At 42.9% G+C, this 21427-nt stretch overlaps 1 protein-coding gene across 1 annotated transcript; it reads left to right on the top strand.

Annotated features, from left to right (window-relative positions):
• Positions 1 to 9819: 9819 nt before the first annotated feature.
• MRGBP (MRG domain binding protein) lies at positions 9820 to 19465 on the top strand. Its single transcript, XM_081917308.1, has 5 exons — positions 9820 to 10289; positions 11128 to 11249; positions 12835 to 12916; positions 14718 to 14792; positions 17830 to 19465. The coding sequence occupies exons 1-5, from the start codon at positions 9998 to 10000 to the stop codon at positions 18018 to 18020; spliced, it is 762 nt and encodes a 253-aa protein (XP_081773434.1). The 5' UTR covers positions 9820 to 9997; the 3' UTR covers positions 18021 to 19465.
• Positions 19466 to 21427: the final 1962 nt, after the last annotated feature.

Here is a 21427-nt window from a genome sequence, read left to right as displayed (position 1 = left end):
TGAAAGTTTCATATAATGGGTGGGCCGTCTCCTGGCCACAACCACAAATCAACAGGCGCGCCATGGGTGATCTGAATGAAGCTGACAGACCACTGATGGTCCATAGACCAACAGATTGGGTAGCCCTGCACTGTAACATTGCGAATTCATATGAAACATTAACATTCCTGTATAAATACTTACAATCTACACACACACAGCTACAAGAAGCCTTGGCATCATGGTAGCAGCAGATTCTGCCTTGCAGAAGAGTTGTCCCACTGACACACCCTGTTAAGTTCTTTTGGAGTGTTAGGTCTTAAAAGATGGGCTCTGGGTGCAACAGTTATTTGTAAGAAATCTCCCCGAGTCCATCACCTTCATAAAAGTCTTCAGCTCCGAGGGCCTTCTGCGGTTCCCTCCCTGCGAGAAGTGAGGTTACAGGGAACCAGGCAAAGGGCCTTCTCGGTAGTGGCGCCTGCCCTGTGGAACGCCCTCCCAGCAGATGTCTAGGCAATAAGCAACTATTTTACTTTTAAAAGACAACCGAAGGCGGCCCTGTTTAGGGAAGTTTTTAATGTTTGATGCTGTATTGTGTTTTTGATATTCGGTTGGAGGCCGCCCAGAGTGGCTGGGATAGCCCAGCCAGACGGGCGGGGTATAAATAATAAATTGTTGTTGTTGTTATCTCCCTCCTGGGGAGGTGAAACACCTTCAGCTAAGATAACTAACATGATGTCTTCCATGTGTTTTGGACTATAATAGTCCTTACAGCTCCTTAAGGTAGGTTATTTTAAAAAATATTATTTGGTCCCAGAACAGTTATTACTTGTTTTGATCCCACAATCAGAGGTCTACAGAGCTGCAGCTGTCTATTACATACATAAATCGACTAGGATTTAGTTGAGATTCCTGTATTTCAAGGGAGTTGGACTAGATTCTTCTCAGGGTCAATTCCAACTCTACAGTTCTATGGTTCTGTAAATCCCATTGAATTCATTCACTCAAGTAAGTGAGTTTAGGATTGCAGTCTTTTAACCACCTGTAACAATTTATAATCCTGTTGGGTTGTTTTTTTACAGTACCACCAACAGACGAAGTGCAAAGCTAAGATTAAAAATCAAATTATAATGGGTTTCATTGAGACCAGCATAGATGATGGTAAAAGGTAAAGGTAAAGGAACCCTGGCAGTTAAGTCCAGGCGCAGATGACTCTGGGGTTGCAGCGCTCATCCCGCTCTAAAGGCCGAGGGAGCTGGTGTTTGTCCACAGACAGCTTCCGGGTCATGTGGCCAGCATGACTAAGACGCTACTGGTGAACCAGAGCAGCGCACGGAAACGCCGTTTACCTTCCCGCCAGAGCAGTACCTATTTATCTACTTGCACTTTGACGTGCTTTCGAACTGCTAGGTTGGCAGGAGCTGGGACCGAGCAACAAGAGCTCACCCCGTCGTGGGGATTCGAACCACCAACCTTCTGATCAGCAAGCCCTAGGCTCTGTGGTTTAACCCACAGCGCCACCCGCATCCTTGAAGAGGCTGTTAGGTCCCACTGAAATCAAGATGGAAAGTTTGCCATTATTAACTTAAGTTCCTCTGGTTCCAGTTTGGATTTAGGTTGTGCACACACCATAAAGTACTGTACATTCAAAACCTATCTCTCAAAGAATTCGGAGCACTGTAGTTTGTCAAAGGTTGCTGAAAATTGTAACTCTGTGAAGAGTAAACTAGAGGGGGAATGGGTTTTCATTGGGCTTTAAAGGCGTAGTGCACACAAATTGCTGCTACCTTCCTTTGGAGCTAAGCCAATGTCAGGTTAGCATGCTGATGCACACCAGAGGTTGGCCGGAGACAAATGAAATAAAAAGAGATGATTCCTACCAATGAATCACCATGGACAGTGCCCATATACCTGAGATTAGGAAGCCAGCGCCTAGGGGCAAGATCTGGCCTCTGGAACCTAAATCACTAATTATAATTAAGTGTCAATTCAGATCATTGATGCTATGCATATCCAGGTACCCCTGAATCCATTTATTACAATTAACATAGGCACAACCCACTTTGCTCAGTTCAGTATGCAAGGTCAAAGAATACTACATATATTTTATTGCAATGCTGGGTTTGTGGTTTGGATTTTTTGAATTGTGGCGTTGCCTGAATGCCCATTTTGCATTCATCAAGGTTAGTAACAGCCACCTAAATTATGCACATGAAACCCCTTTCGCACCCTACATTCACCCATCACCACCCTCTAATTTTATCTCTTACGTTGAGAGTAACCCCAAGGGAGGAGTAAATAAAAGAGAAGCATTGCCACAGTATCTTGTCTTTTTTAAGAGTAGTTTTAGCACTGGAGTGCCTGTATAGCAGTCCTTCATTAGACCTAGTAAGGTCAGATGTTAAACTTCTTGGGTGCTTGAAAACAAAGCTGTATTTATTTGTTATGGATTTTTTCCCTTTCTATTTATTAACTTCTCTGTGCAGTTGTCAAGTGATGCATTCTGAATTTTGATACTGCAAAATAGATCAATTCCTTACTGCTGTGCGGTATTTCACTGAAATGCAACAGTGGTCCCGAGAGAGGTGTAAAATATGTTGGAGAGGGAGCCGAATAAAAGATGATGCATCTTTTAAAATGTCATATGCATTAGGATGGAGGCTTCAAAGATGGCTGCGCAAAATGAGACTGTGTGGCAATCTATCCGAGAAAGAAATTATGAACTGTGAACTTTAAAAACCCAGTCAGCATATGACACAGAATTACATTAAAATATAGCATCTGCAGCAAATAGATGCTCATAGCACTGACATAAAAGACTTGTAGACCCGTCCCTTCCATTTTGCACTCCTGTCTAGAATTCAGATAAATTGCACATTCATAAACAAGAGCACTTCGTTTACGTTTAGCGTTCTGCATTTAGAAGTCTGATGTTTCTCAATTTGTGATGTTTAGCTGACTCACCCATGGTTTCATTAACTTGTTTTAAGTGTTTAGAGGAAACTGTCACCTTGACAGGCAAGTTCTTCTGAAGTATGAATTACCCTTCGTTGCAAGTGGAGGGGTTGTGTTTGTTGACTGTTTTTCCCCCCTTCCAGACTGCTGCTGTTTTCTGGTGGGATTCGGTCATGTACCCACAAATTCAGGTTGTGCAATTAAAGTTGATTTGGAACACTTCTGCAACAAGCCTGTTTCCCCTTAAGAAACCAGACTTCTTATTGAGATCATTGGCAAAAATGGAGCATGCATCCTTTGGAGTTCATTAGCTCCCCAAAGTCTGTTTCTAAGATACCAGATTTATTTGCGCTGGTTATTTATTCTAATGTCAGATGGTGGATTAAGGTTTCAAATTAATAACCAGCCATGGGAGCAACTGATCTCCTAAACAATAGAGGCTTTGCTTATATGCCTAATAAGAAAAAGAAACAGAGGAACAGGGCATAACATGTGGATTATAGAGTAATAATTCTGCTTTTAGTGTGAGCACTTATTGCAACAATTTGCTTACACTGAGCAGAAAGGGGTAAATGCATGCCACAAAAAGTAACATTTAATACCCTAAACCCAAGCTTTTGTATGGGCACATCTGTCTATATTATATACCTGGTAAGAAATGTCAGTTGCTACCCGTTTCTTGGGAGAAAAGCGATGACAAACCTAGACAGCATGTTAAAAAGCAGAGACATTACCTTGCCAACAAAGGTCTGTAATAATAATAATAATAATAAATTTTATTTATATCCCGCCGTCCCCAGCCAAAGCCAGGCTCAGAGCGGCTAACAACAATAAAATATACAACATTCTAAAATCATTTCATTATAAAATCAGCTCAAATCAGATTAATGGCAACCATTGGGCTAGAGTTCTGTGAGGATTGCCAAAGGAGGGAGTCAGGCTGTGTCCTGACCAAAGGCCTGGTGGAACAGCTCTGTCTTGCAGGCCCTGCGGAAAGATGTCAAATCCTGTATAGTTAAAGCTATGGTTTTCCCAGTAGTGATGTATGGAAGTGAGAGCTGGACCATAAAGAAGGCTGATAGCTGAAGTATTGATGCTTTTGAATTATGGTGCTGGAGGAGACTCTTGAGAGTCCCATGGACTGCAAGAAGATCAAACCTATCCATTCCTAAGGAAATCAGCCCTGAGTGCTCACTGGAAGGACAGATCCTGAAGCTGAGGCTCCAGTACTTTGGCCACCTCATGAGAAGAGAAGACTCCCTGGAAAAGACCCTGATGTTGGGAAAGATCACAAGAAGAAGGGGACGACAGAGGACAAGATGGTTGGACAGTGTTCTCAAAGCTACCAGCATGAGTTTGACCAAACTGCGGGAGGCAGTGGATAACAGGAGTGCCTAGCGTGCTCTGGTCCATGGGGTCACAAAGAGTCGGAAACAACAACTACCACTAACAGAGAACATATCCTTGCCAGTTCTTTGCATTCCAGGCAAAGTCTTGTGCGGAATTTGGAAGCCAGATTGCTCACCAGGGCAAGACAGTCTGAACACACAACACCAATCCTCGCCTGACTAGCAGTAGCTACCAATTACTTTTCGGACCCAATTCAAAGTGCATGATTTTGACCTATAAAGCCTTTTTATATGCATTCAGGACCCCAAAACCTCAAGCACCACCTCTCCCCATATGAAACCCAGACCCTACAACCGACCTGAAGAATTTGGAGCAAATGATTCAGCAGAGGAAACACAGCCCAGAATAACTAAGGAGATAGTATAAGAACACTTGGCTAGTCTAGATGTATTCAAGTCTCCAGGGCCAGATGAACTGCATCCAAGAGTATTAAAAGAACTGGCAGATGTGATCTCAGAACCACTGGCAGTCATCTTTGAGAATTCCTGGAGAACAGGCGAAGTCCCGGCAGACTGGAGGAGGGAGGGCAAATGTTGTCCCTATTTTCAAAAAGGGGAAAAGAGAGGACCCAAATAATTACCGCCCAGTCAGTCTGACATCAATACCAGGGAAGATTCTGGAGCAGAACATTAAGCAAACAGTCTGTGAGCACCTAGAAAGGAATACTGTGATCACCAATAGTCAGCATGGATTTCTGAAAAATAAGTCATGTCAGACTAACCTGATCTCGTTTTTTGACAGAATTACAACCCTGGTAGATGAAGGGAACGCAGTGGATGTAGCCTACCTTGATTTCAGCAAGGCATTTGACAAGGTGCCCCATGATATTCTTGTAAAGAAGCTGGTAAAATGCGGTCTTGACTATGCTACCACTCAGTGGATTTGTAATTGGCTGACTGACCGTACCCAAAGGGTGCTCATCAATGGTTCCTCTTCATCCTGGAGAAGAGTGACTAGTGGGGTGCCACAGGGTTCTGTCTTGGGCCCGGTCTTGGATGATGGACTCAAGGGCATCCTGATCAAATTTGCAGATGACATCAAACTGGGAGGGGTGGCTAACACCCCAGAGGACAGGATCACACTTCAAAATGACCTTGACAGATTAGAGAACTGGGCCAAAACAAACAAGATGAATTTTAACAGGGAGAAATGTAAAGTATTGCACTTGGGCAAAAAAAAAAAAAAAGAGAGAGAGGCACAAATACAAGATGGATGACACCTGGCTTGAGAGCAGTACATGAGAAAAGGATCTAGGAGTCTTGGTTGACCACAAACTTGACATGAGCCAACAGTGTGACGTGGCAGCTAAAAAAGCCAATGCAATTCTGGGCTGCATCAATAGGAGTATAGCATCTAGATCAAGGGAAGTGATAGTGCCACTGTATTCTGCTCTGGTCAGACCTCACCTGGATTACTGTGTCCAGTTCTGGTCACCACAGTTCAAGAAGGACACTGACAAACTGGAACGTGTCCAGAGGAGGGCAACCAAAATGGTCAAAGGCCTGGAAACGATGCCTTATGAGGAACGGCTAAGGGAGCTGGGCATGTTTAGCCTGGAGAAGAGGAGGTTAAGGGGTGATATGATAGCCATGTTCAAATATATAAAAGGATGTCACATAGAGGAGGGAGAAAGGTTGTTTTCTGCTGCTCCAGAGAAGCGGACACGGAGCAATGGATCCAAACTACAAGAAAGAAGATTCCACCTAAACATTAGGAAGAACTTCCTGACAGTAAGAGCTGTTCGACAGTGGAATTTGCTGCCAAGGAGTGTGGTGGAGTCTCCTTCTTTGGAGGTCTTTCAGCAGAGGCTTGACAACCATATGTCAGGAGTGCTCTGATGGTGTTTCCTGCTTGGCAGGGGGTTGGACTCGATGGCCCTTGTGGTCTCTTCCAACTATATGATTCTATGATTCTAACCATCTACCGAGGCCCTTCTTCATGTGCCCCCTCAGTGGAAAGTCTGGATGGTGGCAGCATGAGAGCGGGGCGGGGCCTTTTTAGTGTTGGCTCCCTGCTTATGGAACGCTTTCCCCGGGGAAGTTCACCATGTTCCATTGTTATGTATCTATAGACATCAGATGAAAACATTCTTTCTTCCACCAGGCCATTGACCTTTAATTATACATAGCTTTTGTAAGCGGGTGGGATGCTTTAATCTATTTTAAAATAGAACTGCATTCTATATTTTACTTTGCTTTCTATTTTCTCAATTATTATGTACATTCTTGCTTATTTTTACTATAAGTACAGTACAGTACTTACTTCAGTAAGTACATTAATTTTTTTAACAAAACAAAACACAGTGAGCATGCTAGGAACACCAATGCAATAGTAACTAAAATTGTTATCCTGTATAGCCTGTTAAAATTGCATTCTCTTGAATGAGACTCAATGCAAACTCCGATGAATTAAATCAACAGGTTGGACTGTCTCAAAGTGGAGTTGGTCTTCTGATATCGTGTATGCCTGGCACACATGCCTGCATTTAGGTAACCACCGAAAATGGGAACACATCACAAAGAAACAGTTTTACAAGGAATTTCCGTATGATAACGTGACATAAGGTTGCATAGAAGTGCTAAGATTTCAATAGAAACTATAAACCTCAGGTCTACGGCCGGAATAATAATAATAAATGTTATTTATATCCCGCCCTCCCCAGCCGTAGCCGGCCTCAGGGCCTGCAAACTGAGACCTGCATGCCTGCTCAGTTTGCTATCAAAATGCTTATTGTGGATAAGAAATTTCAAGGTCGTTTCCCATTCTCCCTTCTTAGGGTTTTTTAAATCTTTAAAGGAGACAGCCCTTCAAACAGAGGGCTGAGAATTTAGACTTCTAGGCTGCATCAAAAAAGATGGAAAGCCATTCCCTGCCCCTTCAAAACTATTGTTTTATTTGCATGCAGATTTACACATATTTAGGGACGAGGTTGGTTGGCGGGTGGGCTAAACCACAGAGCCAAGGACTTGCCAATCAGAAGGTCGGCGGTTCAAATCCCCGCAACGGGGCGAGCTCCTGTTGCTCGGTCCCTGCTCCTGCCAACCTAGCAGTTCGAAAGCACGTCAAAGTGCAAGTAGATAAATAGGTAATGCTCCGGTGGGAAGGTAAACAACGTTTCCGTGCACTGCTCTGGTTCACTAGAAGCAGCTTAGTCATGCTGACCACATGACCCGGAAGCTGTATGCCGGCTCCCTCACCCAATAAAGCGAGATGAGCGCCACAACCCGAGTCGGCCACGACTGGACCTAATGGTCAGGGGTTACTTTACACATATTTAATCCATCAAGCCACTGATTAAAACTAGTACATTAATGTTTGAGAGAGGCAGCCCTAAGACACACACTCTCTCCCACACAGTGTGACTGCACAGAGCTGTTCGATGGAGAGGGAAATGCACTCTGCACCTGCTCAGGAGCACTCTTATCACAATTGTATGCACAACAATGAGAAGAAATAAAGAACAGGGAGATGAAAGCATCGTTTTCCTTGTTTTTCCTTTCTTTTTTTTATTGTGTACACATGCCGCTTGTGAAGCCTGCCAGGAAAGGAATTTTATCCCCAGAATCAGTAAAAACTCGGCATTAAAACAAAGATAAATCTGACATAATCTCTCGCTCTCACACACAAGTGAGAAGGAGAGTGTCAGTCAGCAAGAGAGAGAGAGAGAGAGAGAGAGAGAGAGAGAGAGAGAGAGAGAGAGAGAGAGAGAGAGATTATGCCAGCTTCATCCTGACTTTAATGCCGAGCTTTTACTGATTCTGGGGATAACACTCCCTCCATGGCAGGCTTCTCAAGTGGCATAGAACCATAGAAATGTAGTTGGAAGGGACCTCAAGGGTCATCCAGCCCAACCCCCTGCAATGCAGCTAAAGCATCCATGAGAGACGGCCACCCAACCTCTGCCTAAAAAGCCTCCAAGGAAGGAGAGTCCATAATATCCCATGTCAGGTATATCTAATAACAAAAATAAAGGGGAAAGAGTGACAAGAGTACCCCCCCCCCGTTTGAACCCTTCCTTCCTTTCTATCTGCTTCTTTTCTTTCTCTCTCTCTTTCTGTGTCTATCTGCTTATTTTCTGCTTTCTTTCTTAGTGTCTGCTTGTTTTCTTTCTTTCTGTGTCTATTTGCCTGTTTTCTTTCTTTCTTTCTTTCTTTCTTTCTTTCTTTCTTTCTTTCTTTCTTTCTTTCTTTCTTTCTTTCTTTCTCTATTTGCCTGTTTTCTTTCTTTCTATCTATCTACTTGTTTTCTTTCTTTCTTTCTTGTCTATCTGATTGTTTTCTGCTTTCTTTGTGTCTATCTGCTTGTTTTCTTTCTTTCTTTCTCTTTTCTTTCTGGGTCTATTTGCCTGTTTTCTTTCTTTCTTTCTGTTTGTTTGTTTGTTTTCTTTCTTTCTCTTTCCTTTCTGTGTCTATCTGCCTCTTTCTTTCTTTCTTTCTTTCTTTCTTTCTTTCTTTCTTTCTTTCTCTCTCTTTCCTTTCTGTGTCTATCTGCCTCTTTCTTTCTTTCTTTCTTTTTCCTTTCTGTGTCTATCTGCCTCTTTCTTTCTTTCTTTCTTTCTTTCTTTCTTTCTTTCTCTTTCCTTTCTGTGTCTATCTGCCTCTTTCTTTCTTTCTTTCTTTCTTTCTCTTTCCTTTCTGTGTCTATCTGCCTCTTTCTTTCTCTTTCTTTCTTTCTTTCTTTCTCTTTCCTTTCTGTGTCTATCTGCCTCTTTCTTTCTTTCTTTCTTTCTTTCTTTCTTTCTTTTTCCTTTCTGTGTCTATCTGCCTCTTTCTTTCTTTCTTTCTCTTTCCTTTCTGTGTCTATCTGCCTCTTTCTTTCTTTCTTTCTTTCTCTTTCCTTTCTGTGTCTATCTGCCTCTTTCTTTCTTTCTTTCTTTCTTTCTTTCTTTCCTTTCTGTGTCTATCTGCCTCTTTCTTTCTTTCTTTCTTTCTTTCTTTCTTTCTTTCTTTCTTTCTGTGTCTATCTGCCTCTTTCTTTCTTTCTTTCTTTCTTTCTTTCTTTCTTTCTTTCTCTTTCCTTTCTGTGTCTATCTGCCTCTTTCTTTCTTTCTCTTTCCTTTCTGTGTCTATCTGCCTCTTTCTTTCTTTCTTTCTTTCTCTTTCCTTTCTGTGTCTATCTGCCTCTTTCTTTCTTTCTTTCTTTCTTTCTTTCTTTCTTTCTTTCTTTCTTTCTCTTTCCTTTCTGTGTCTATCTGCCTCTTTCTTTCTTTCTCTCTCTTACCTTTCTGTGTCTATCTGCCTCTTTCTTTCTTTCTTTCTTTCTTTCTTTCTTTCTTTCTTTCTTTCTTTCTTTCTTTCTGCCTGCCTGCCTGCCTGCCTGCCTGCCTGTTCTCTCTCTGTTCTCTCACTCTTTCTCTCTTTCCTTGATGCTTGCTTCCTTGTGGTGGTGCATACAACACGCCCCCCGGGCAAAAGCGCTCCTGAGCCGGCGCAGAGTGCAATCCCCCCCCCCTTCAAACAAGACGCCTGAGAAAAAGAGGCCGGGTTTTGAGCGAGGCCTTGAGTCCCGGGGGCACCTTCTTCGTCTCCCCCCGCGGAGAGGGATCTCCCCTCAGCTTCCCGCCCTCGGTCGCTTCCCTCGGGGAGGGCGGCCGACAGGGGACGCTCCGCTCCCGCCCAGCCCGCTCTCCGTGGAGGCGGCGGCGGCGGCGGCCATGGGCGAAGCGGAGAGCTCGGCGGTGGCGGCAGACGCGGGGTTGAAGGCGCCCTGCCCGGCCGCAGGGCCTGCGGCGCCCGTGTCGGCCGAGCCCGCCCCGCAAGCGGCGCCCGAGGAAGCGGCTTCGGCGGCGTCGAGCGTCTCCTCAGCGGCCTCGGCGATGACCGTCATGACGGCGGCGGCTGCGGCGGCTCCCCCTCCTCCTCCCCCGCCGCTGCCGGTGCCGGTGGTGTGGAGCCCCGAGGTGGAGGTGTGCCTCTTTCACGCCATGCTGGGCCACAAGCCCGTCGGTGAGGAGAAGGCGGCGGGTGGGGGAATGGGGCGTAGGCCGCGGAACGAGCCTCGGGCTCCAGTAGAGGCGCCGGCCGCGGACAAGAGCGCTGAAGGCGGGGTGGCGCCTGTCAGGAGAAAGGGCATATAGAGAGGGGTGGGGGGACGGGACACACACGCCTTATAGGCTGTGAAGCGCCCTGACATCTACGCGTGAAGGGCGGTGTGCAAATTTAAATATATTATATTGTTGTTGTTGTTGTTGTTATCATTATCTATGGAGTCCCCTCGAAGCCATTTCCCGCACCCTCCTTCTGAAAAAAGTACATCGACTTAAAATGGTTCGATCGCCTAGTTGTGATCTTTTATAGCCTGAGGTGGTTAAAGTGCTCTTAACATTCGTTTTACAAAATAGCACTTTCTCTCTCTTTTTTCACCCAGAATTAATGCTCACTGTGTTCAATAGGGCTGGATTCCTCCTACCTCCAAGTGTGCTTTAAGCTTGCAAACACTCATTTTCCTAGTTTAAGATGTATGTAGCCCCGTCATGGATGCTTTGGTTGAGATTCCTGCATTTCACAGGGTTGGGCTAAATGGCCTTTAGGGATCCGTTCCAACATTATAATTCTATGATCAGCGTGAAAGATAAAGGGCATTAAAATGGGTCCCTGCCCCTAGGACTTCACATAATCTATGTTAGTGCAAGGAAGGGCATAAGGTGGGACCAGATTTTGGTTATTATTTATAGTGCCATCAGGGTGCATAGTGCTTTACAGGATTTTAATCAAGTTTTTTTAAAAAAAACCCAACCCCTCTCTCTGTATGTTTTCTCCTTCTCACTCTCTTCTGCCATTCCAGGTGTGAATCGCCATTTTCACATGATCTGCATCCGAGATAAATTCAGCCAGAATATCGGGAGGCAGATTTCTTCCAAAGTCATCTGGGACCATTTAAGCACCATGTATGACATGCAAGCGCTGGTAAGTGTCACCAACCAAGAAACTGAGGCCGCTGCCTGAGATCCTCCTGCTCCACAGGTCAGAGGTCCAATCCGTATGTGCAGATGTACCACAAGCAGAATCGGGTACCGTTGTGTCCCCTATTAGTGCATGATCTCCTGATTAAAGGGAAACAATTTGCTGTGTTGTTGATCCTCCCATTCCTTCTGTATGGTGCAGATAAAGCCTAAGAGAGATGATCCATTGTGAACGGCTTTTTCCTGCCTTCAGGTGAATTCTGAGGCATCCATCTGGCCTGTGGAAGCTGCTCACACAGAGTCCAACACTCAAAAAAGCCATGGTCATGTTTGGTTTGATTCTCTGGTCCTGGCAACTTGAGATAGGGTTACAGTGTGCAATATGTCCTAAATCTTTGCTATCCTTGTTAGCATGGTTGCTGTCCACAGCAACCAGGCCTTATTAGCACTAAGGGTTACAGTTTGTCATAAAATAATAATAATAATAATTTATTATTTATACCCCGCCCATCTGGCTGGGCCCCCCCAGCCACTCTGGGCGGCTTCCATAGAAACCAGGAAACACTAAAATATCATACATACCGAAAAGGCCCTCTGCCTGGTTCCCTGTAGCTTTGCTTCTCGCAATGAGGGAACCGCCAGAAGGCCCTCGGCACTGGACCTCAGCGTCCGGGCAGAACGATGGGGGTGGAGACGCTCCTTCAGGTATACTGGGCCGAGGCCGTGGTGCCTTAACTCATCAGGAAGGTGCCTTAACTGATCAGTAACTTGCATAAGAATCTGCACGGTTCTCTAGGGGAACCAAAGTTCTCATACAAGGTACAAGTGAAAAAATGTCTTGGATTTTGTTTCACTTCCTTCCACAAAACCATTGCTGAAAGGAAATACCATCTTTGATATTCTTTTTCATTTATCATTGTAATACACAAGAACCCAAATGGACAGCAGCTGTGTTTAATTTGTATTATCTATTCTTCCAGTTGATTGTCTGAAACATATTGATTTCACTGATGTTTCTGTTATTCTGCTTTGCTTGAGCATAGTTGACCAATGAAATTTTTAAACATGTGCATTTTTAAATAACTGCAGAATCTGATATGGCAGCTCTGTGCATTCTAAGTATCACCAATTCTGTCCTTGCCTGGAACATGCCAAATTGCATATCTGAAACACTTGTTAAAAAAATTTAAGCAGGGACTTTTGTTTCTTTAGTTCTTGATGAAAAGGTTTAAATGACTGTAGTTTTATTATGCATTTTCATTACAAAATAAAATATATTCCTTGTCCCTGAAATGCAAGGGTCATTTCAATATTTTCTTTTGTTGTCGGGTAATAATTATAAATTGTATGTGATGACGATTACCTTTGCATTTGTTTAGCATATGGTTGGCTAACCTGTGGCCCTCCAGATGTTGTTAAGCTACAACTCCCCTTAGTCCTGGCCATTGTGGCCTATGTCAGGGATGATGGATCTTGTAGTCCAGCTACATTTGGAAGGCCCCACGTTCGTCACCCTTGGTTTAGAAAATCTGAATTGTTGGTATAACCAAATTATTTATAGATTTCTTTCTCTTTAAAACATTTCTAAGCATGAATCTGAGATTCTTCCCTTCCCCAACTCAGAAAAAAACTTCAGCCTCCCTGAAGAAATTATTCAAGAGGTAAAAGAAGGTGAGACCCAAAAGCAGTCTTAATAATAACACTACTTACTATTTATATACCACAGGCAAGATTTTATTCTAGGACTTCCTCTTTCATGACCCAGTCTCTTTCAGTGTACTCTGATGCCTTTTTAAGTCCTGTTGTGTTCAGTGGGACTGCCTTCCCAACAAGGATGCATAGGATTTTTTAAAGGGATGTAGCCCTGAGGAAGTGTACATACCCTCCAGATGTTGCTTGAGTACAACTGCCATCATGTCCTATTGTGTTATTATTATGATTTGTTGTTTGTGAGCTGCTTTGGCATTCATTTGAAATATAATAAATCGAATCATCATTGACCATGCTGGCAGGAGATGATGGGGGTTGTAGCGAAGAAACATCAGGAGTTGGCTAGTCTGTAGTGTATAGGATTGCAGCCTAAACCAGTACACTGGGTAATGATGGTGATGAAGAAGAAGAAATTTATATAACACCCTTCATCAAAAGATTACAGGGCGGTTTACAATATAAAAACACAAAAATACATGTCATAGTAACAAACAAAAATACCCCCCCAATAGAGTTTAAAAGGCCAGAGATTGTTTAATTAGCCAAAACCTTGGATGAAGTCTGTGAAGATGTTCAAATCTGGATTGTTTTTTAATGCTTCTATTTAAGAAAAATGGAAAGCAGACACAAATGTATTCAAAGGCCTGATTACAACATCTGAACAATTTTGGTTGGTGCTTTAGTAAGCAACAAAAGAATAATGAGACCACATATTGATGGATTCTGGATTGAATTTGGGTTTGGGTGTTCACATTTTTTAGAAAATGATTCAACAGATATCAGTTGGGTATGGCTAGGTTTTAAAATATTTTTTAAAGCTCCCCCCACTTTTTCTTTTTCTTTTGTACTCTTGTCTTTTCAGTAGTGGAGCAATTCCAGAACTGTCTGTTGGGAAGAGCATTCTGTTTAAAATTAAAGAAAAACAAAATGCAATCGTTTGCAGATATATATTAACAAAGCAGTCCAAGCGCCCTTTATGTCAGTTTGAGGGGGTGGTTCAGTTGAGTAGAGGGGCCCTTCACTCCAGCAGCTGAGTCAGCCAGCTGCAGGACAGGCAAGTGGGAGGTTACTGGCAGAATCCTCACCAGCGTAGGCCAGTAGAAAGCCCTGATATAGGATATTTTGAGAGCAGGGAGGGAATTTGGCCCAAACAGCCCAGGGTCTGCTAGATCCTGAGACAGTCTCACTGCTGTCACCCAATGGCATCAGGCCTGATCTGGAACCTGGAGCTGGTATGGGGATTTCCAGCTCACCCCCCCCCCAAGAAAAGACAACAATAATGTTGCTACGAGCAGCTGGGCTGCAGATGTAGCAGATCTATGCTGCTCTACACATTCCTGCCAACAAGGAGTTGAGATTTGGATTGCACCCAAAAATCAGTAGCCTTTACACCTCATTTGCAGAGGTAATTTTTAAGTGTTTGGAATAGTTGAGGTGGATGTACTCTCAATATGAAAAATATTGCATATTTATATTCACAAGTTTCAAAAGAAAACACCATTGCTTGGATGATAGCTCCCTTATCATTTCTTTGCCTTTTTCTACTTCAGTTGCTGTTGTCAGCTTACTGCTTGAAACAATCTAGTTTTGCTTCCTAAGTGATTTAAAATAGCCTTATTGGGAGCCGGGGGCTGTTGGCAATGACTGATCCCTTTAATTCGGTGCATATTGCTGCCATGAGCATGCCTGGAGAAGTAAAGAGGAAATTGAATTTGAATCAGTGCCATCTTCACCATCACTCCACTCATAATCATCCCCACAGGTAAAGTGATGATTGAAGATGACGTGAAAGAAGAGATAAAGGAAGAGATGGAATCGCACGCAGGTCCTGAAGAAGGTATGAGTTATTCATATTAGCATATGAAAATGATGTGTCATCCATAGGCCTGGTTTGCTCATCAATCTTAAGCCATAGTTTGTTTTGATCTCTGGTTTAATCGCAAATGTTCCTTCCTACTGCCACCCTGGGCAATTGCACTGATTTCCAGCACACTGCTTTTTGTCACTAAAACTCAGATTGTGACTTGTTTTGTTTCAAACAAACCACAAGTGGCAAGGTAGAAATAAGCCAAGGGTTTATTTCTTGGCTTATTTCTAGTTGAAATCTGGGGTGGAGAGTCATTCATAACACTGGTCAACAACAAATTTGTTGCCTGCGTTTTTTCAGTTGATTTAGGACAAATCTGATGTGCTGAATCCAAAAATCACATTGGTTTTGCTCAATCAGGTCAAGTTTTTGAGCTATGGCCACATCTCGTTTTTTTACGTTTTTGTAATCTTCAATCAGCACGTCGTCCTGTAGCTCATTGTGATGAAATTCCAGTGCCTATCTTCGGAGAACTTCCTGACATTAGTGACAAACATGCCTCCAGTGTTGAAGGACATGAAGAAGAAGTGGTTCTTGAAGATGATGCTCCACATCCATTTTCCCAAAAGGAGTTGAATGATCTAGTTCGTGACCTCAGCTTGTCAAAGGACTCTGCCGAACTGTTGGCATCCAGATTGAAGGAAAACAACCTTCTCTCTGACAGTGCTCGCATCAGCTTCCTCCGCAACAGGCATCAAGAGTACCTCCTTTTTTTTCTCGGAAGAGAAGGACTTGGTGTACTGTGCAGATATTGCGCAGCTTCTGCTCAAGCTTGGAGTGCCACAGTATGAACCCAAAGATTGGAGACTGTTCATTGACAGCAGCAAGCAATCACTGAAATGTGTTCTGCTACACAACGACAACCAGTTTGCCTCTATACCCCTGGCTCACTCGAGTACACTGAAGGAGAACTATGAAGTGGTGAAGTATGTGCTGGAGAAAATTGGTTATGATCAGCATAAGTGGTTTATTTGTGTTGACCTGAAGATGGTGAACTTTTTGTTGGGACAACAGTCTGGCTTCACCAAGTACCCATGTTTTCTGTGCATGTGGGATAGTAGGGACCATGCTCAGCATTACACGAAGAAGGACTGGCCTGTGTGGGAGGAATTGGTGCCTTGCAAAAAAAAGGAACGTCATCAACGACCCTCTAGTGGACAGAGACAGAATACTCTTCCCACCGCTGCACATCAAGCTCGGCTTAATCAAGCAGTTCACCAAGGCTCTGGACAAGGATGGTGACTGCTTCACTTACTTGTGCCAGGCTTTTCCTGGATTGACCATGGAGAAGTTGAAAGCTGGCATCTTTGACGGTCCTCAGATCCGTCAGCTCATCAGAGATCCAGAGTTCGGAAACTCAATGAACGAAGTGGAACTGGAAGCGTGGAAGGCATTTGTTCTGGTAGTGAATAACTTTCTTGGCAACAATAAGGCCAGAAACTACGCAGAACTTGTCAACAACATGCTGACTGCTTTCAGAAACCTGGGCTGCAACATGAGCGTCAAGATGCACTACCTATTTTCACATGTGGACCGGTTTCCTGAGAACCTGGGTTCAATGAATGACGAGCAGGGGGAGAGATTCCATCAGGACATGAAAGAGATGGAGACCAGGTATTAGGGTCGCTGGGACGCAGTCATGATGGCTGACTACTGTTGGACTCTGAAGAGAGACCTCCCTGCCACTGAGCATTCCAGGAGTTCCAAGAAACGGAAGTTCAAGCCCTGAAGTTTGAAAAATGGTGAAGCAACATGCAGTTCACGTGTACTTACCTTTATCAATGCCCACCATTCAGTTTACAGTAAACCTGACCCGATGGAGAGAAACGGATGCCATTTCCTGATTCAGCAGTGCAAAAATACCCTAAATCAGTTGTAGAAATCTAGACAACATTCAAAAAGTAAAAAATTGTTGCCCAGTGTAATAATTTAAACAAACTCATGGGGCCACAGTGTTCTGGGATCTGATTTTCAGCCACGTCACATGTGGGTCCTAGTTCCAGCTACCATATTCTAACAAAGTAGGATAGTACAGAGAAAATAGCCGCTACTGGATTGTGAAATATAGCCGGTTCCTCTACAGTTGGGTTTGTTCTAAATCAGAAGTAGGGAGAAAAGAGGTCCGCATTCTGATTCTCACAAGAATGAGTTCCAAATTGTGTTTGTATGTTTTTTCTTGTTTTGTTTTATGCTGGCTGTAATGCATGTGTTATTTATTTATGTTTGTTAAGTCACCTTGAGTTACTTTTGTAGGAAAAGGTGCCAAGTAAACTTAATTAATAATAATAATTTTGCATGATCTTCTTTGTCCTGGGCCTGCTGTTTTGATTGGCAGTGTCTTTATGGTTTGTGGGGGTCAGGGGTGCCCCTGTGCCGGATACCCGAGAACCTTCTTGAAAGCGCCTTGAAGATAATTCCCTTCATTCTTTTGGAAAGGTTCAGGTGCACTTCTAATAGTCGCAGAGCTAAGGATTTCTGCAAATGCATTGCCACAGCCAGTGAACATATATTGAAACAGCGAATTTGGTTTTGGGAAGTGCTCCATCAGTTTTGCTCCATCTATGCTTTCATGGTTCTTTATTTTTTATTTCATAAAATTTATATACCACATAATTGTAAGGGAAAGCATCAAAGTGGTTTGCGAAAATGTGATCATGAGATTCCTGGGAGCATCCCCAGTTCTTTCAGAAGTGTTCAGAATATTGTTCCAAGGCAACCCCAAGATCAGGGGCTGAGAGGTATTCATGGGGCAGACAAACTCCAGATCAGACCTTTAATATTTTGTTTTGTAGCTTTAATCAGGGGCATTTTTCTATTATTAGAATTTATGCCCATATAATTAAAGTGAGTTGAGTGTGCTTCTGCAAAGAGCTTGTATTTCCTTTTTTAAAAAAGTTGGCCCACCTGCCCATTGGGCAGGGCTCCCATGCACCTGACTGCCTTGGATCTTGGCCATAATGCGATGGATGCCATTTGATGCATAATCTTTCATTTAATTCTCTTTCAGTATATGCATCTATGGGAAGCCTGGCCAAAGCATCCGAGAAACCAAGCAGTAAGGAGAAAGAGAGAAGCTCGTCTGAATCTGGATCCAAAGAAGGAGCAGATAAGAGAAAGCGGAACAGAGTCACTGAGAAGGTTTTGAACGCAAATAGCAATCCTTCCAGTCCAAGTGCTGCAAAACGGCGCAGAACATAAGCAGTGGCCGAGCAAGGCATAAGCATGTTTGAACAATGGAGCCTGGGCAGCAGAGAGATTTTAGAGTCCAGTTAGCACAATGCGGGTGGAAATGAGAGATAAATGCCTGGGCTCTATTGGTTAGCATAGAGCGGCAGAAAGGAGCTGAACAGTATCTTTAGCCTTACAACTTTGGGATGCATGGGAAGCTGGCAGCATTAAGAACGTGTGTTTACTGAAAAAGTCAGGATGTGGCATTTTTTTTTTTACATACCAGTTGCACACTCTTGAATGGGATTCACCTAACCAGCCCCATTAGGGGAAGCCCAGCACAAGGACTGCTGCTTACACAGTGGGACTTTTCCCGCTCTCCTTCCTTCACATGCCTTCCAAAATGAGAACCCAATTTCTTGTTTGCGGGGAGTTCGGGGGATCATTCCATCGGGCAAGCTGTAATGCTTGCGGAGACAGAATGATCGGAAGAACACGACATTGAATTCCAACCTACGTATTAAACATCCCTCTTGGAACAACCATTCATGGAAACAAAGGACCATGGTTCTTGAATGGCTGGTTTCAACCTTGGGTGATGTTTGTATCTTGAGCTGCAGCTGCTAATTTTAGTGACGTAATAAGTGTCTTAAGTCGGTTACTGTTCTGTGAGAATTAGTTCCAAATGCCACCGGTTCTGGCTGAATAAGCATGCAAAAAAAATACACACTGCCTGCAAAATGAAGAAGGAGCATTCTTTGCTTAAATTATGATCAGCTTTGCCTCTTCCAAACTGGAGGTATACATTTATTTTTTCAGATTGCCGAAGCAGAACAAAGGTCATTAAACATCTTAAAACCAGGATGAACAATTTCCTCATATCTGGGCTACATATTCTCTCTAAGGAGGCTTAAAAGAAAATGTCATATGTATATTGGAAGGTTCAGCACAAACTGGTAAGAGTAGAAGAAATTGTGACTCTTGTCTTAACCACTTGTACTATATTAATGTCCTAGCTGCAAAGTCTTCAATGTGAGCGCTTCCATTCAAGTAAGTGAAATCACTTGCATGAGAGGCATTTGCCAGATCGGGACAAATATATATATGTATGTATGTATTTTATATTCATTATTTAATTCCTTTTTTTGAAAAAAACAAAACGTTATTTTTGCCAGGAGTTCTTAAATGGAAGTGTTGAAAATGATAATTTTGTCTTGTTACTCTACTTTCAAAAGTAGTTTTCACTTAATGTTTTGGATTTGTATGCAAAGTTGCTAAAACCAGAGATCCAGTTATTCATCATTTCCTGATGATCAGATAGTAAAATTTCCTCTTATTTTAGTGAAGTTGGGAAACATGTATTTTATAAAGAAAAACAAAACAAGCAAAGGAATGAAAAGGTAGCTGAAAAGCTACGGAGGTATGCATTTGTATTATCCTTTGCTATGCAATAAAGAGTTCCAGCCCACGCTTCATATTGCAGTGTCTCTCATCCTAATTATCAGGGATATAGCAAACACTTTCATTCTACTGCATATACCAAGTTAGCTTTGTTCTAGAAAAGAATCAGTCTTCCCTGTACCCCAGCTTCTTAACTAAGATTCATCACAAACATCAGATGAAGAAATAAAACTCTGTAGGTTTTTCCATCTCATCTGTGAGAATTAGGCCTAGGATGAACTTTAGCGTCAGGTTGTTATGTAATTATAATGAAGGCCATGGTACACAGAGATACTATCATGTGCTTTTCAACTGCACATGGAGTGTGATGTGTGATCAGAGAATCAAGATTTCTAACAATTGCTTCCCACCCACCACCCACCCAGCCCTGATAGTTTTGAGGGCAATTGCCCATCCAGCAATTCCGTTCTTACTCCAAGCACCCTGTACACAAGGAGGCCCAAAGGAGGACTTGTGGGAGTGGTTTGGTGCAGGGATATCAAAGAAGGGTGTTAAAAACACCAGAGGGATCAGTTTTAGTACTTTATTAAAGAAAGCTGTAGACTTGCAGCAAATCAGCCTGCCAGGCCTCTCAGACTATAGAGACATGGGACGGACACCGCAGCAAGGAGATGGCTTGCCCACACTCAAGCAAACATTAATACATTCTTTATACACAAGGTAGCATAAATCACTTGGGCCAGGACTTATCACCAGATGAGGACATAGGTGCAAATGCCCTAATCTTACAGACAGTTCCACTTTCTGGGCTCAGAGCCCAGCACCCCAAGCCCTCCACAGATAAGGATAGCATCAAAGCATGCCAATTAGCTTATATCAAAGCAAGTGAATATAAACATATACGAGCTCATTGTTACAGCAACTACCAATTAATTGTGGGGTTATCTTGACTTCCAGGATAGGGATTGCAGGAAGGGTTTCTGGGACAGTTCACCTTTGCTTCAATGCAAGGGCTTCCTCCATTCACTTCAATGGAAGAATGGAGCAGCTAAAACGGGATGCACATGGTGAGCTGTTCTCTGTTGTATGAACAGTAGCGCATATATATAGAGGCTGTTATTTCAGGAGCGTTGCCTAAAAAGGGCTTAAGTATTCAACAGCGTGGAATTTTAGTACCCTGAATTGCTAACTCCCTACTTCTCAGGCTTCCCACATGTCCTGCAAGAGCTCAAGTACCCATTCTCCATTCTAGAACGAGTCCACAAAGTATGCAAAGTTCTGGAAAATGAACACATTTTAACTATTTTTATAATATATATATATTCAGATCATATAAGGTTTTAAGCACAAAGTGCCTAGATTCTACCAAAACAGTGACGACATTATTTTAAACTCTTCTGGAGCTTTAGTTGGGGAAAGGCCAACACTGAAGATTTATACACTGCTAGATCATATTGAAGTTGACAAAGTTCTTTTAATATAGTTTGACTAACTGTGGAAGCCTAGATAGAACAACTCAATTAATTTAAGCCGGTCCCTTAAGATGCCTGTGAATTTATTTTTATAACCTGTATGAGCCTTTCAAATTGTCAGGTAAATTTTATTAGTTCAGCTTTTTCTTCTCCAGTGTGCACATAGTGTAAATTCCTGTTAGAAGCAAAGATCTGACACAGACATTTCTGTCAATTCTAGAGAAAGCTGACTGTTCCTTTTCGAGTTTTTTGGTGAAAGGAAAGTTTGGGCACCTGTCTTTGATGATGCTGTAGCAGCCGTGAGTGCAACATCTTACAACAACGCAGCTTGGCCTCTGATTTACCTATTGATTTTGTTACAGTCCTAGGAGCATAGATAATATCAGCACAGCCAACTGGAGGGTGGCTTGTTTACCACATATAATGTATACTTCAGCATTATTTTGGCTTGTTTATTAATATACCCTTTTTAGCTAAACTATCCTAAATATCTTCGCAGAAGCTTATGGAAAGCTTGGCTTATCGCTCAATATGCAAAAAAAACCAAAGTGCTGCTCCAACAAG

The sequence above is a fragment of the Podarcis melisellensis genome (assembly GCF_964234715.1).
Source record: "Podarcis melisellensis genome assembly, chromosome: 6".
Classification (NCBI taxonomy): domain Eukaryota; kingdom Metazoa; phylum Chordata; class Lepidosauria; order Squamata; family Lacertidae; genus Podarcis; species Podarcis melisellensis.
This window is presented reverse-complemented; position numbering and strand designations above follow the sequence as displayed.